At 39.1% G+C, this 16,607-nt stretch overlaps 1 protein-coding gene across 1 annotated transcript in view; it reads left to right on the top strand.

Moving 5' to 3' along the window:
* Positions 1 to 461: 461 nt before the first annotated feature.
* Positions 462 to 16,607, top strand: part of SLC6A2 (solute carrier family 6 (neurotransmitter transporter), member 2) — a 43,480-nt gene continuing 27,334 nt past the window's right edge. Inside the window, exons 1-2 of the mRNA XM_009866275.1 lie at positions 462 to 588; positions 4,290 to 4,527. Coding sequence (XP_009864577.1) covers positions 501 to 588; positions 4,290 to 4,527 — 326 coding nt within the window. The 5' untranslated portion in view covers positions 462 to 500. The remainder of the gene's footprint in view (positions 589 to 4,289; positions 4,528 to 16,607) is intronic.

Genomic DNA, 16,607 nt, shown 5'->3' on the forward strand with positions numbered 1-16,607 from the left:
GCAGGCACCTTACACAGCATCATTTAAACAGCACTTACAGGAACTCACACAACATTTTTTTTCCTCTGTTGCTGGCCTAAAAAAAACAAAAAAAAAACCTTAACAGCATTTTTCATAGTGCCTTTCTCTTTCAGCTCTGCAAGTGTGTTTGGCATAATTTCTTCTTCAGTTAGGGATTAACTTTTCAGGCACACTTTTTTTTTTCCCCTTTGAATCCAAAAAGCAGAGGGGAAACATCAGGGGGAAAGAGAAACCATGGTCCACAGCTTTTTTCCAGATATTCTCTCTCTGAGACCTTACAAAAAATAAAGGGACATGGAAACATGGATTCTTCCTTCCTGATACTTCCTTACTACTTCCCAAAGGCTATGACATTGATTTAGCCAGTAAAAGTAAGCAATAAAGAATGCAACGTATCGCCAAAACATAGACTTGAATATTTAATTCTCTTTCTAGGTGCTTTTCTTATTCCCTATATCCTCTTCTTAATCATTGCTGGAATGCCCCTGTTCTATATGGAATTAGCACTGGGACAGTATAACCGAGAAGGGGCTGCCACTGTGTGGAAAATCTGCCCACTTTTCAAAGGTAAGTGTTCCTCTGCTTGCTTGAATGGCACCATGAGGGTGCCATACACTTGGGATCACAAAGTAAAGGTCTCTCATCTTTCCACAGAGGGCGTGGTATTTGCTGACCTTTCCCCAACCCTTGAAGTCAGAAGTCTTTTTGCTATCGTTGGTGGAGCAAAAAAGGGAAACGCCACAGAAATTACCTTCAGGGTGATTGCTGAGGAGTGCAACAGAGAGCAATGAGCAGGAGCAATTCAGCCCTGTCCTCCTTTTCCCCCACATATTGGAAAGTCAGAGGCACTGGGTATCTCTAGGTGAAGGGAGGAATTGGCAATGCAAACACTTGGAAATACCAAATCCCATCCAGGTCCGTTCGGCCCTGTCCCCCCCAGCGACAGAGATAACGAGTGACTCCATTCCACCCATTGTGTGGAGCTTGCTCTGCAGCCGCCAGTGTACCACCGTAGCTAGAGCACTAAACCAGAGTTGCGAAGACTGTAGTTCAGCCACCAGACCTGTAACATCACAGGAGTGGCTCTGTGGCTCAGTTCTCCTGTCTATGAAATGGGAGAAACTGTTCAAATAGGCTTTGTAAAGTGGTTTTCAAATCTCACAACGAAAAGCACTTATTAAAACCTGAACATTCTTATTACTATTGAGTGTTTTCCACTAGGGTTAACTCTCCAGAGTCATTGAATAAAAGGCTGTGGAGCGTTGTCTTGTGCACTGAGTTGCACTCATTCTGCAAGGAAGAAATAGCTGGGGTTCAGTGTCTGGATACTGACTGGAGATAAAGGAATCTCCCTGGGTGAAAGAAGCCATATGCTTTCTGTACATGGAACAAGTATTTGTTAAGAAGCATCAAGAATTTTCTTAAGCATTGCTTACCAGAAAAAAATGTTAAGTTCCCTTATATTACCAGTTTGCATCTAAAATCTTATGCAAAAGCCTTTTTAACACAGAACTGAAATGAAATCAGTCAAGCTCAGCTGATCTTAGCTTAAAATTCAGATCACGTTCACCCTACGGCTGACAAAAGCTGAGGAGCTTAAGAATAGCAATCCAAACTGGGCAGATCTGGTGCTTGGATATAGGTTACACTGAGTAAATGTTAGTCTTTTTTTCTCAAAATACAGTTTTCCTCTTCAAGGTGTCTAGTGCTGCAGAACAGAAAAACTGCAGGGTTTATTTTCTTAACAGTCAACCCCAAAACTCACAGCAAAATTAGAGATATAATAAAAATTTCATAAGCGAGCTAATAAAATATGTGTCCCAAGATTTTAAAATTCGTATAGACCTACATAGCCCCTCTACAATCCCTTCATGGGAGACAAAATTCATCCTGGAACCTGGAGACCCTTGCTCAATCAAACTTCCTGCTGGTATCAGTTAATCCCTTTGGACGGCAATGAGGATTTTGAAAACCTAACTGCAGAAATTAGACCTTAAGGATCTCAAAGTGCTTGAGGCAAATATCACTGTGCTCAGAGGTACTCTATCTGTTGACTTCGGGATTCAAAAGATGATGAGAAAGAAAAATAAAACTTCTTTCATGTATAGTCTTTGTTGACATTCCAGCTATGTTTTTAAGCTGACATTTTCAAGGTGGACTAAACATACATTAGTGTTCATTTTTAAGTGTTTTTATTACTAGGATATAGAATAGCATATGTTACCTGATTGTCAAAAAGTAATAAGCATTGAGTTGTATTTGCACCTCAGCACTAGTATAAATCATATCTTCTGTTAACATACAAACACATTTTACTGCTTGTGCTTTTGAGTTATTTCTGGGATAACTCAAATCTCTCCGTGAAATGAAAAGTACACAGTCTACACAAATTTGTATCAGCTTCGCTAAACAAACAGCACTATAGTACTAATTTTAGCTATGAATATTATTGCTATGAACTCTAAGGACTCTACTTCTAATGAGATGCTCTCATAATACATGTAATTAAAAATATACCCTGTAACCTTTGCAACAGAGTCTGTTTTCATCTCTGCATTTTCCAGGTTCTATTTTAGAATGTGGGTGGTACAGCTAGGCCTAGAAACAGAAGAGCAAATTCATTCCTGAACATTCCTACGATTTCAGAAGTATGACATTTAAGACATGTTTGATCCAGTATTTTTTCATCTTGATATTAAATATGTATCATGGTCCTTCTGAATTGGAGGAATTTCAGGAACACTTTTTGAACAGAAATCACTCCATTTCAGTGCTACCTATATTATTTGTACTTAGTATTTTAATATTCACATTAATAGTTAAGAATTACGCCCTTGGGTGATTCCCCAGTCCATTCTATTCTATTGCTCATAATGTATCACTCGAGTCTGAGTGTTAGTGTACTGGATTCATTTAAGAACCAAAGATTTGGAGATACCATTTCATCTTGACTTTCACAATCTTTTCCCCAGTGTTAGGGATGAACAAACTGGTCTATGTATGAAAAGCCCCCTGAAGAGCAAAGAGTACCTCTGGTATACGCAGTAGTCTTTGAACTGCCAACTCCATCAGGGTCAGCATCTGTTCCTTATGCAAATTTTAACCGAAGGATTAATACTCAGTGTGCTACTTCCTTGCTTTATCAAGCAATATGAAAGCCCAATAGTCTCCAACTGCTAGGCCTCCGATGCAGCATCTCTAAAAAACTAAACTGAAGAAAATTAGAAGTAAAGGTTTACACTTGGGTGCTGTGACAGTACAGTGATGACAGTTATGAAAACAGCTGTAGTCTCCACCTCTTCTACGTAACCCACACAGTGCTGGTGTAGGGTTCAGAGAACAAAGCTGCACACGGAATAAAGGAAGAATGATATAAGCCAAGGTAAAGCAAGCCTCCTGAACAGTTCTGGCAACAAACTTCTGTTCTGCTCTGATGTTAGCAGCAAAGCTAACTCCCAAACCATTGAAAAACATCCATTTTCATGAGCACATGCACTCTCTAGCTAAAGGGACCCTCCAAGCACATTTCACAGTGCACAAAAATACAAAATGAATGTTCAAAGCCAAAAACCAATGCTTACAGTGGGGACTTCATAATTCTGGGGAGATAATAAAATGATTTGAAGGTCTATATACAGTTTAGCCCCAAGCTTGATATTCGCCAAGATTTGCCACCATGCCCAAGAACCACTTGGATCACCTCAGTGGAACAGCACAGACTGTTTCATGCATGTTTTGGACCTAGTTACATGCTGACGGAAGCCAGTCTGGAGAGTAACAATGGAAAAGAAATAGGAGAGGGATCAGTCGGTGTCTATTCCAAGCTAGCTCAGGGTGGGAACGCGAGGCATAGGGAAACCGCTTAAGTCTCGAGCTTTACTTTTCCAAGAAAAGTTGCCAAGGACTCTGACATTATTAAGATGAAGGGAGTTTCACTCCTAACATGGGCTTGCAATCTTCTGCACTGGAAGCAAATCAGCAGAGTTGCACAAAAGCAAATATTGACATTGCACTGCTTGATTTCTTTTTCTGGCATACAATTGGATTTGTTAAAAGCCAGTCTTTTTCCAAAATCATTAATGTAATTTTTTGGTTTAAGGCCGTTGACACTGTGTCTGCATGTGTATATGTAAACATCACAAATCCCTTTTATTAGTCTGAAGATGTAAAACGAATTCGCAACCATGTACAGCTGAGTTTGACTAGAGTGTTGCATGTACTGTTGCATGTAAAACGCAAAGTATAATCTAGTTTTCCTTTGTCTTTAGGTGTAGGCTATGCAGTGATACTCATAGCTCTTTACGTGGGTTTCTACTACAACGTTATCATAGCTTGGTCTCTGTATTATCTATTTTCATCATTCACATTTGAGCTCCCCTGGACAAACTGCGACAACAGTTGGAACAGTCCAAACTGCACAGATCCCAAACTCTTCAATGCATCAGTGCTTGGCAATGGTACCAAATACTCGAAATACAAGCTCACTCCTGCAGCCGAATTTTATGAGTAAGTGTTGACTTGACTTTGCTAAGTATTCAAAAATTCTATCTAAGAGTATTTCCTCTGGAAGGTAAAATAGCTTAGTATGCAGCCTCTAGATCATCAGGAGCCTAAGGTTAAAACGCACTTGTAATGTTGAGCTGTATTCCTGTGCAATTAAGACTCTTGCCTCTGCAAACTTTGGTTTCTCCCATACACATGCAGTACATGCCACTGAGTCAAATGGAATCGGACAAAAGACATAATCTTCCCCAGTGCAGCCCTGTGACTTGCACTAACTTTACCTGGGCAAGGAAGCACAACAATACTGACACAGACAACTGCCTGCCAAACTGAGCTGACTTCAGTGCTTAAAAATAATTGTTTGTTCAACAGCCTCGGCCTGTTTCTTTATGTGCAAAGTATCTCAGAGCAGACCTCTCTTTGCTCAGCTGCTTCAGCAGTTCAGTGAAGTGAGCTGAAGCACAGAGCAGGAGGAGAGCACCACAGTTGTATAAAGACAAGCTTCTTCCACTTCCTAAGCAGAGGAGCATTCTGCAAGATGGGCCAAGACAGGCAAAGGCACACTCAGATCAAATACTTGGAATCAAAACAAAAAAAGTATACAAATTAACAACTGAATTATAAAACAAAGATATAAATTTGTGTATAAATAACTGCATTATGGACCCTCAGGGGAAAATGGTATTTGGTTAGGATAAAGAAAGGAGATGGGCATCAAGCTAATTGAATCAGCCATTGAATTAATCTGAATAATCAATTAATATTTCTCTCTTGGGAATAGAAGGGTATCAGGGCACACACCTGCTGAGCGCCAAGTCCAACAAAGAGAAACCATTGTTACCATAAATAACTTAGTGTGTCTTACACCATAACTGGCTACAGCAGGGATCTGAGGTCTGTGTTTATAACTCTGACACATTCGTGGCTACTATTTCTCCTCTGAAGACAGCACACCGAAACATCAGCAGTGATACACAAACTGTAACTGGGTAACTAAACTCAATGCTTTGCAAACAATAAGGGGGGTTGAGTTCAAAGGAATTCACTACAGTGGCAACTAATGACAGCTAGGAAAATCTACTGTCCTTGCAAAGACAATACATGATAAGATCGTAACTCAAATGTGAAGATAGATCATTTATAGCAAAAGGCAATATGCACATACAGTTAAAGAACCTGACTTTGAAATGAACTATAAGAAATTACACATTCAGCAGCTTCAAAGAACTGCAATATTACAGAAATTTTATTTTAATAACATTTTTTAAAATTTTTCTTTATAATTTTCTTGTGCTTAAGCCTTTGTAAAGCAAAATGCAATCCCTATACTCTTGCTTTGCTCCTTTATGATTTTAAATGGTTATACACAATTTCTCTTATCACATCAAGCTTGGAGTCTTATTTTGACTTTGTAGTGGGTGAGGCTGTGGTAGAATCCATTAATGGTGTTTGGATTTAGTTCCACTGATCTGGGCAAAAGCTCAATTTGTGATTCTGTCTGTACACTAAAACTTGAAATATAAGAGTTCTTTTCACACCATGAAATAGATTCAAGGTGCAGTTTTGAGAAGGTAAGTATAAAAAGGAAATTTGACATTTCATTAGGCTTTGATCCCTGAATTTTGGGGCCATAATTAAGTCTCTAGACCCAGCTCATATTAGCAACTAGATTATACTGCAAAAATGAGAATAATCACTCACATAAGACATTCTGTAACATCTGCTTCCCCAGCTGTAAAAATACAGAATCCCAAGGGATGTTATGCTCACATATTCAGGACTTAGATTAGCTCATCAAGTCCAGCTGAACAGCTCAGGTGTGGGCCCAAACTTGTGCAAAGTTTTACTGTATTCAGATCCAACCTAATAAAGACAGCCCAGTTCAGAAAACAGTGTTTTTTCTCCTATACCAAACAGCCTAACTCAAAAATTAAAATAGGGAGAGCTGAATCTTCCCATTACAGTTTCATATGATGTGCAACAAGGTCAGGGAATAGAAATGATGCTGTAATATTATGTTTGCATCAATATAGTGGGTTTACAAAATGACATACTATTTTTGGATGCAGTATGTTAAGCAGTAGTTCAAATAAGTGTCTTCATTGTCTACACTCCCCCTGAAAACTCCTTCAAGCAAAGGATGAATGTCCCTTTAAGAATATTGGGTGTCCTTATACCATATTGCACTGCTGCTTGAACAAATGCTGAACTTGACCCACGTGTCTGTGTAGGAATCAACCTGATTCTTCCTGGTAGATAACCAGTGGCCACTTCTTATCAACAAATCTGTGCCAGAGAACTACAGTTCCTGACAGTACATTTTGCCAGGTCTGTTTATTCCTTACAACTAGAAATCCTAAATTATCATCTGGGTGGCTAATTGACCCTTCCTCAGTAATACTGTGGATGAACAGGAGTTTAAGTAAAAACATCATGAAGACACTAAATTCTGTGATCATGTTTATTTTCTTACGTTTTGTACCACTATGCAGTGGTGCAAGATATTACCAATAACAGAAACAATTACTTTGGGGGCAATAGATTTAATATGGCAGATTTCAGATTTGGGGTTTTGATCCATTATATAGAGAAACAGAGTGGCTACTGTTATACCAGAGGGAAATCGATCTATGGCACTCAAATTTCAGTGGGATACCTATGAAAGGCCGGCCTCTACACTAACACAGCAAGGTATGATAATTAGCATTATTTTAAAAGGGATTGAAAACAGCAGTAGCATTGGTGGCCACTGTAAAAATATCATAGAAAGGGACTGATTTTGTTAGTGGAGATGAAAGTGAGTTCCTTTGTTCTCCTCAGTACTATTGAGGCATACAGGAGATCATCCAGTCTGGAGTATTTGGGGCCATGTTTTCAACCACAGTAACTAGCATAACAAGAACTTGCTTCTCTGTGTTACTGGGATGCATTGCAGCTTATGGAGAACTTAAAAGTGCTAAATGCACCCAGGGACTTAAGTCTTCAGCCCCAAGACTACCTAAGAAGTGGTACAGCTTGAACTTTGTTCTCTAGCTGGCATATTTACATAACCAGCAGGTTATGTAAATTCTGCCTTCTCATGGGCAGGGAGACCAGAAACACCAAACATCTACTTTGCAGTTGAAGAATAAATCAAGAGAGGCATTTCCAAAACAGATCACAAGCAGAAAGCTGGTCTGGTTACCCTTAAGAGAAATAGACACTTCTCTTTGTGACATGATTCCTTCACACAAAGCTGGCCTGACCATGAATTTAGAGAAGATTATTTCCTAAAACTATGCAGCTGCCAGAGCTGACTGTATCTCCACCAGCACAGGAATAAATAGTAGGAAGAGAGGGGCTACTGTAATGTGATAGTCCATCTAATACTTCAAGAAAGGCACCTTTAAGTTCCACAGAACTATGCTGATTCTCACCACTTACATTGAGTGAGAGAAGGGAAAATTTTTTAAGAATCCGTGCCAAATCTTTCAGCTCTGCAGTATTTGGCAGGGAAGGAAAGCAGGGAGAAACTTCTAAGCCGCAGACTTGGAAGAAATCAGTTCAAATCCCCATTTCCATGCTAAGACATTTACAGACAGACTTCAACAAACATATTTGGCTTCTTTTCAAGCCTTAAGAGTTGGGCAATAATTCAGGTTGAAGTGGTTCTACACTTAGTAAAATGAAACACTGTAGAAAGCCTAAGTCTGGATTCATATGTTCAGGCTTCATTCAGGCCAAGGTGCCACTGATGTGAACAGGACAGTTGCTGACAGCGGGAAGGAATGGGACCTCTACAATACTTCATTAGAGACAGTTAAAATCAGTTATGAAGTATTTGTACACTGCAAACTTAGCAAAGCAAGCACTCCAAAATCTGATAAGAACTGGTGCCCTTCTGCTGCTAATAGTCAGGCATAAGAGAAATACAGTTAGGAATAAATTGTGGATTTCCCATTTCTTTGGAGACACACATTACTTCAATTACATCCCTCTTCAGTGGGAATGCAAAAGACCTTCTATCTTTTCAACATATGTTACAATAATTTATTATAAACATTTTTTTGGAAGAACACAAGTACATCACAGCAAAAAAAGTTGCCCTAACCACTTCATATCACTCCAACTTAAATAATTTATCTGAATACAGGCATACTTTATATTTGTTCTCTCCATTCTTGTGTCTGCGAAAAGTTTTTTACCATCTTGCTTTCATTTATGCTGACAATTAAAAAATACCAGTCTGGAGAAACAAAAGCACTATTCTACTCATGAGGTACTGTGTCTGTAAAAAATCATGATCTGTTGCAGGAACAAATCCTGGCAATTTTTGAAACAAAACAGTGAAATTGTCAACAAATTTACTGAGCCATGGCTATTTTCCTCTGATAATGCTTTTTCTCAGGGCTGTTACCCGTTCTTTCCACGTAAGAAATAAAACACGTTTTTACAAGCTACTTTTCACGCCGGATTCAGTAAAGGACATCCACAGAATCCACAAGTCCACCCAGCTGTGATTAATTTCAAAAATCTACCTGAGAACAAGGAATAAAAACAATGTTCAGTCATGGCAGGCCACTTCTATCACATTTATGAACATAAGTTTATAAGGAGTGCTTGAATCAAGAATATTCTGAAAAAAACCACCTCACCCTATGCAACAAAGGTTGCTTTTACAGACCAATAGGTTTTGTGCTCCGAGGTACAAGTTTTCACTGGAAGCACCACCACAGATCAAAGGGTCCACATAGTTAAGTATCATAGAATCATTTCAGTTGGAAAAGACCTTTAAGATGATGGAGTCCAACTACTAACCTAGCACTGCCAAGGCCCCCACTGAACCACATCCCTAAGCACCTCATCAAATGGAGAGATGGGCACTATGTGCTCCAAAGGAAGATGCAGGAACCTACCCCCATAAAACAACTGTGAAGCAACCTTTCCCAAAAGAGAGAAAATACCACTTCAAAACTAAGCGTAGGCAATGCTGCCTATAAATGCTTGTAAGAACAGAATTAGACAACAAGAACTAACGAGAGTGAGTAGCCCTATATTCTCCTAATCACATCTAGTAAGAAAAGACTCTAAGCTCATGACAAATGTGATCAGCAGTCCTTAATACTACACCACTTCTCTGGGCAACAAACCTCCACTGAAGCTTCTTTAAGAGATTTCTTCACAGAATGTCCATATTCCATAAACTAATTAGAGAGCTTATAAGCAATGAGGAATTAAGAATATCTCTAGACATGTACACTTAATCATCTTTTGCATCTTAATTGAAAGGAGAGTTGTCAGATGTTTTTGCTGGGTCTGAAGTTGCGCAGCAGTCATCTGCTTATCTTCACAGAGATCACTCAACCAAAGACTAACAATAATTCTAGCCAGGTTCTGTATCTTCACCCCTGGAAAATCCCCTGAATGTAACAGAACAACTCTGATTTCAGGGGTCTTAGAATCAGGTACATTATTAAATACTTCACATGGGAAATTTTTGGGCACATTGCTGAAATAGTGATAAACTGCTTTAGATATCAATTCTACATTAACTGCACAGCCATATTTAGGAAGTGTTTGGGTGCACTGTTTACATATCTATAGTCTGAGACTAATATATTTGCATCCCCACACACTGTATACTTTTTGACTGTGTTGACTTTTTTTGGACTCAACTAAGTAACTCAATCTTTTGCTTTTTGACCCAGTGAACAGAAATTTCTGGTACAATTATTTACGTGCATAAAATAAAAAACAGCTATTCAGCAAATACTTATATGTGCAGCTTTGAACTTCTCACATATGTTTACATCTTAACATTAGTTGACCATTTATTTAAACAAAGAGAAAAAAAATTAAATGCACGTACAGTGAAAGTCAATCCATGTAAGTGTGTACACATGTTCTTAGGCTTTGGACAGCTTTATGGAAATGATTCCTACACCACAACACACGCTGGTGTGGCAAGTCCAGAAGCCTCGAAGAATGACCACGCTGCCACCTTAAATTTGCCGGAAGGGTTTATGAGGTACTGCAGATGTCAGGAGCTGCACATTATGCTGCATGCAGTTGACTTGCTTTGTGCTAACTTGTAGGAGGAATGCTAACTACTTAGCTTTACATACAGAATCCTACGTAGTTCGATAGTGGTACCAGGCTCTGAGCTGAGGTCAGTGCTGCAGCACCTCCCCCATACTGCCTTGCGTTTGAAATCCTGGCAAGCAGAAGCAGAACCTTTCCCTGTGGAACATCTCCACCTGCACACAATGCTTAGGGCAAAACAAATGAAGGTGCCACACGCAACTAAACATCCATTTATTTGTACTCACCTGTTCCTCATCAAATGTTTTCTATAACACAGTATCATCACTTGTGTTTTATGTGTTGCTTCCTATAGGGGAAGTGCTTGCCCATCCACAAATACCACATCTAAGCATTAAGCCATGAAAAGGCTACAAACTTAACCTCTCTGGGTACAGAACCCAACATTACAACAAACGTCAAAGCATGAAGTGAGCATTCATTTGTTTAAACGTGTCAGAAGTTCTCAGTTTGTGGTGCATGAGCCGGCCTGCTCCTGTGGTTGACTTTCTTCTGGCAACTTTGTGTCCTTCCATGAAGCAATTCTGAAATCAGTAAACCCTCCTGAAAGCACAACAGCTTCTTTGGAGAGGCTGAGGTTCTTTAATGACCCTCCCATTCAGCGCAGTGCATGGCCCACTGAAAATGCTGACTGAAGCACCGTTTAACTTGCTGACTCAAGGCTGGGGCAGTTGGGAGCACACGTGCTCTAACTCCTTTGCTGTATCTTCAAATAATGAACTTTTTTTCAGTTCGGTATTCTTTAGATCTGAAGGAGGGGTCAAATTCAAGCATTGCCATTCTGCCTGCAAATCTCAACAGAATGGCTTTAAAAGCAGATTTCGAAATTTTTTTTTTCCAGATTGCTGTGCAGACTTGAATGTGCTGAAGTGCGGCACAAATAGCAGGGGAGGTCAGAACCAAGTTAATGGGAGAACTGAGCCTTTAATTAGCGGAGATAAACATTTTCTGTGCATGAAGAGTTTAGTCCTAATGGCCACATACAATTTCATGATCATCACGATTCAGAATGAAATACCCCAAGCTTCACCCCACACCGCCGTGGAACACCAACTGGCATGAAAGCAGCATAGCTGAACTTAGGGAGTGCTGTACCTGAAGTAAAATACCTTGAGCTTGACCAAACGTGCAAAAACTCTATCCACATCTGCCTAACCTTTGTATTTTATACTCTGAAGGAAACTGGCAGCAATGATGACTGAACTACGGTTGCCCAAATATATAACACACGAGATGCATGTAGGAGAGCCTTCTAATTGAGCACAATTACCATGCTTCAAATTGCCTTCTAAATTGAGTATGTCATTTAATTTCTATAGATTGCACACTGTATACACTGACAGTCCTTTTAGCATCTTCAATCTACAATTTGCATTAAGTCTTAAATCATAAAAAAATGACGCTAACTACCAGAATAGGGAATAGAGCTCAGGAGACCAGGACTGTATCTATTTATATCTCAGAGAATTTGCTGATACTTATTCTATGCAAGCCATTTGGGTTGGATCCCATAAGATGACTACTAACTTTTAAAAGTACTTGGAGCTTCTTAGAAGTACTTTGGGTTTTATGAGTACTTAATGGGATAACTAACAAATGCATTTCTTAGTTAACGTACTAATTTGCTGACAATTTGATGACACCTTTGCAATCTGAAGAAATTTGATACATCTAAAAATTCTTTAGAAGAATGACACCCTTCTGTTGATCACATTGAATTTAGGTAAATAACTTTTGCTTTTAATATGAAGAGAAGGAATAAGCCTATAGAACTGTGTAATGATATTTGGATTGAAACCTAAAATTATACTTGCCTTGGAACTGCAAAAATGAGGCCTACTCTAAGACCTTTAACTTGTAGTGTTGGTACAAAACTTCAAAATTTCTAAAATGCAATCATGTAAATCTGCCTAGGGAAGAAAAATACAAAAGGATCCTTAGAAAGAACCAGTCTGACAAAAAAAGTCTAGAATTCTACACCTGAAACTATTATCTCTTGTTTTCTAGCTCTGGATGAAATGTTTTGGAGCAAACGAGATACAGAGTCATTTTCAGATCAGGACCCTTGGCATTTCTTTTTCCTTTGGTCTGATTCCCTGTTTATACTCAAATACTCACCACTTCCATACAGAGTATGGAGAGAGCAGACTCAAAGCAAAACTTTATAATAATCCATATTTTACAGATGGGAACACTAAGACACAGCGAAGAATTTATTAGTTCCAACATAATCTATTATTAGAATTATGACTGGATCCTTCATTTACCGAGTTCCACTGAGCAGCTGCCCCCCTGCCTCAGTAATTTGTATTTAGTAGGGTTTATGTGGGAATACCAAAAAAAAGGGCTTCCTGTTGGCTCTTTGCAATCTGACATCAAATGTAAGCGGACCCAAGTGCTGCACAAGGACCGAAGATGGGGATACCAGCAAAGGAGTCACTGCCGATTTCAGCAGAGGTGAACTATTTCACCTTAGCTGAGTGGAGCGTGAAGAATTGGAGCCTGAGTTATTGGGGAATCTTTCCAGCAGAGAGCACAGGGAAGGAGAGAATGAGAAGAAATTTCCCAGAGGGAGAAACCAGCATCTCTGAATGCAGCTTCAATCTGAAATCCCCTCACTTTCCTGCTCATCTTGCAGATAGGCAGAAAGACTCTTGGGACCCGTATTTCCAGTGATGTATACTCTCAAAGTCATTGCAAATATAATTTATACTCCCTTACATGGAAAGCAGTCTTAGCATAAATCAGGCTGCTTTGCACAAATCCCTGATTAAAAAAAAAAAAAAGTTTATTTTTAATCTCTAGTGCATGTTCTTTGATTCTTGGTGCTCTACTAACTAAATACTCCTAGAGCTCTGACTAGGTTATCAGAAAGCTTAAACAATTTATTAGTTTCTCTTGTATTTTGCTCAGCATAATATAGCAGGTCCCTGTTCTATTTTGTCAGCTCCACTTGTTAATGTTTATTCTCAAACCTTCCCTCCTAACATTTTCTTCTCCTTTTTGCACATTATTTCTCATCTACTTACATTCTTTTCTCAGTAACAACAATCTGCATGTAAAATACTAACTCTAGTTAGTTGTCTTACTGCCTCTGATTTTTCCTTTTTCTTTGACTTAGAGTTCTGAATTATGAGAGTTATTCTGCTGTACTATCAAAAGGCCAAAAGTTCAGGTGTTTTGACCTCAAAGCTTCCTGAATGGGGAATCTTACAGTATCTCTTACTTCATATTTTCCTTTTTGTGGCCAGTATAAGGGAAGTGATGAAGTATAATCTAAAGCAGCCAGTCAGGGATTTATCCCTCAAATTGCCTTAACACAGACAGACTGAGAACAGCTTCAGCTGCTCCCGAAATAAATACTCATTGATGTGATATAAGAAAAACTGTGGCATAACTGAGCTAACTGGATTTTCTATAGCATCACTGATGTATGCTAACTTGGATGGACAAGATGAATGCAAAGTTCTTTTCAAATTTGCCAGTCTGCAAAAAAAAAAACCAACCAACCAACAACACCAACAAAAAAAACCTTTGGCTGCTGCTTCTCTCCTCCTTCTCTTCGGACATCAGCACATCTTAACCTAAATCACAGTCTAGCACTAGATCTTTTATACTTTATGGTGCTGATGGAACGGCAATGTAGCTTATAGCAGGTGAAAATCATTAACTACTTCCTAGCAACTCTCAAAAAGGGCATCTTTTGGACAGCTTCTGTAACTTATCTTCAGAGGTCACAAAATAAAAGAAAAAGAAGGAAGCAAGACCTGCCAGAACTCCAGCTCAGAAACAGCAGCTGCCTATGAAGATTTCCTTGCTTAGTTGCCCAGTCACACAGATGTTTTGACTGGTTACAAAACTATTTTTCTCTTCCTATTTTATGATCCATTACCCTGATTAAGGGAGCAGAACTCTTGGAATTAAGCTTCTCCTGAAATCTCACAGTTCTGGCAAGCGTTCTGAACAGTAAGACACATCACTAGCTGCTTCTTGGAAAGCAAACACACAAGGAAGCAGGCTTCTTTACAAATCCAGAAAAAGAGTTGGGCAAGAATAATAAAAAGTTAAATAGGCACAAAGAATGCAAGTTCAGATTCAGGTTTTCTGAGTAGACATCTACATATCGTAATCCAAAGGACTTTCTTTACAACATCCAGCTCTGATAGCAATAGCAATGCAACTGTGATAGCACAGATTGCCAAAACTTTCCCAAGATCACGGACAAATCAGAAACCCATGAAGCTGTTCCCAGCTGTGCTTGTCACTACGCAAACGGGCAAGTTTAGAATGGACTCATGCATCTCTGCCCAGGATTCATTCACCCCCATGAATCCTCTGGCAAATTATACTTTATTAGCAGAAATACAATTAGCTTTCCTTGACTGTATAAGCAAAAGTTGAATGAGACCTACCCATTCATTTACATTTAATTAAAGACAATGGGGTTTTAGATGAGATAAAGTCATCTGCCTCTATATTTTACTGTTTCCACAGGTAACATCTATATTGTATAGTAAGTGCTAGACTCGCCTCATACCTTCTAAAGAGGAACATTCTTGAATATATGCCACAAACACACAGACGTTACTCTTTTAATGCCTCACTTGTTATTAGCCTTACAATGCCACAAAAACAGATCGGCTAAATTTAGGGGGATGCTTTCTACAAGTATCTTTCATCCATTCGGGGATTAATCATAGAAACAGTTCAAAAATACAGCATTTCTTACTGAACTTGAAAAACTACAGGAGCAGAATTATTACAGTTCTTAGCTGATTATATCTTGATGCTTTAGGGGTCAAAAGAGAATTGCATGCAACTCTTTCATGATACTAGACGGATTATCCTAGTGGGCCTTAATTTTCCCAGCATGTTTCTACCATTTAAGTAGCACAGAAACATTTTTAAGTTTTCCCCATTTAAGCTGACACAGATTTGCCCTGTCTTGGAACTTACCCAACTATCTCTGACTTGATAAGAAAAGTGTTTAAGTTAATCGTGAAGCACCATCTATCTAGTAAGAGATTGTACAGGGTTGGAATTACACTCCTCAGGCTTCAGTCTCTACATGTCTACAGTCATGCAGGGGAAATCATTTTCTCTAAAATGTAGTTATCACAAAACACATCAAGGGGAAAAGGGCTTCTTTGCTTTGATTCGGCTTTGTGCTGTCGTGGTGCTAAGAGAAGCCATCAGAGATCATCTTGCTATTCTACCCAAGCAGTGCATAACAAATAAAAGGTGATAGAGAAGGGGCAGGAGACACGGCAGGTCATGACCATGTTATCTGGATGAGCACCAAAACAGAAGGAAATTGAATCCCTGAACCAGCATCCTGTAGATTTGTATCAGAACCAGGAGCCAGCTCTGCAATTCACCTCTAGTGCAGGGCTCCAGCCATACCTCTTTGCAAGTAAACTCTCAGTAAAGCAAAATATTTCTGCATTTCTTAGATTTGTAAAAACAGGAACAGACACTTCAGTTACATAGAACTGAGTTAAAGGAAGGGAGCTCAACTATAACATCTCTCCCATATCCTCGTACCTGTTGCAGACAATGTGTTTTGACAACTCCAATTGTAGGTATCACCAGCTGTGAGGACTAACACTCTTTTCTCTGCTTCAATCCTGCTTCAAATGTGTAGATTTCAGAATAATTTGTCTGCCTAGACAAGCAGCAGAATTTCCTATGCGCTCACTCCATCACTCCAGTGAAAAATATAGATAACTATAAGAATTTAAATTTACCAGCTGTTGCTTTTCCTATCCAACCACTTTTTTGCAGCCTCATAATAGTCTATTAAAAAGAAACTTTGGAGCTGCTCAAGTTGCAGGAAGTCACCTGTTTGCTTATCTAGAATCGCAAAATAATTTACGTTGAAAGAGGTCTCTGAAGGTGACCTCCAAAAGCAAGGCTAACTTCAAAAGTAAATCCTGCTCAAGACCTTCAGTGGCCAAGTTTTAAAATCTCCAAGGACGGAGATCCTGTAGCCTCTCTGCACA

This window comes from Apaloderma vittatum, unplaced genomic scaffold (assembly GCF_000703405.1).
Source record: "Apaloderma vittatum isolate BGI_N311 unplaced genomic scaffold, ASM70340v1 scaffold12363, whole genome shotgun sequence".
NCBI lineage: Eukaryota > Metazoa > Chordata > Aves > Trogoniformes > Trogonidae > Apaloderma > Apaloderma vittatum.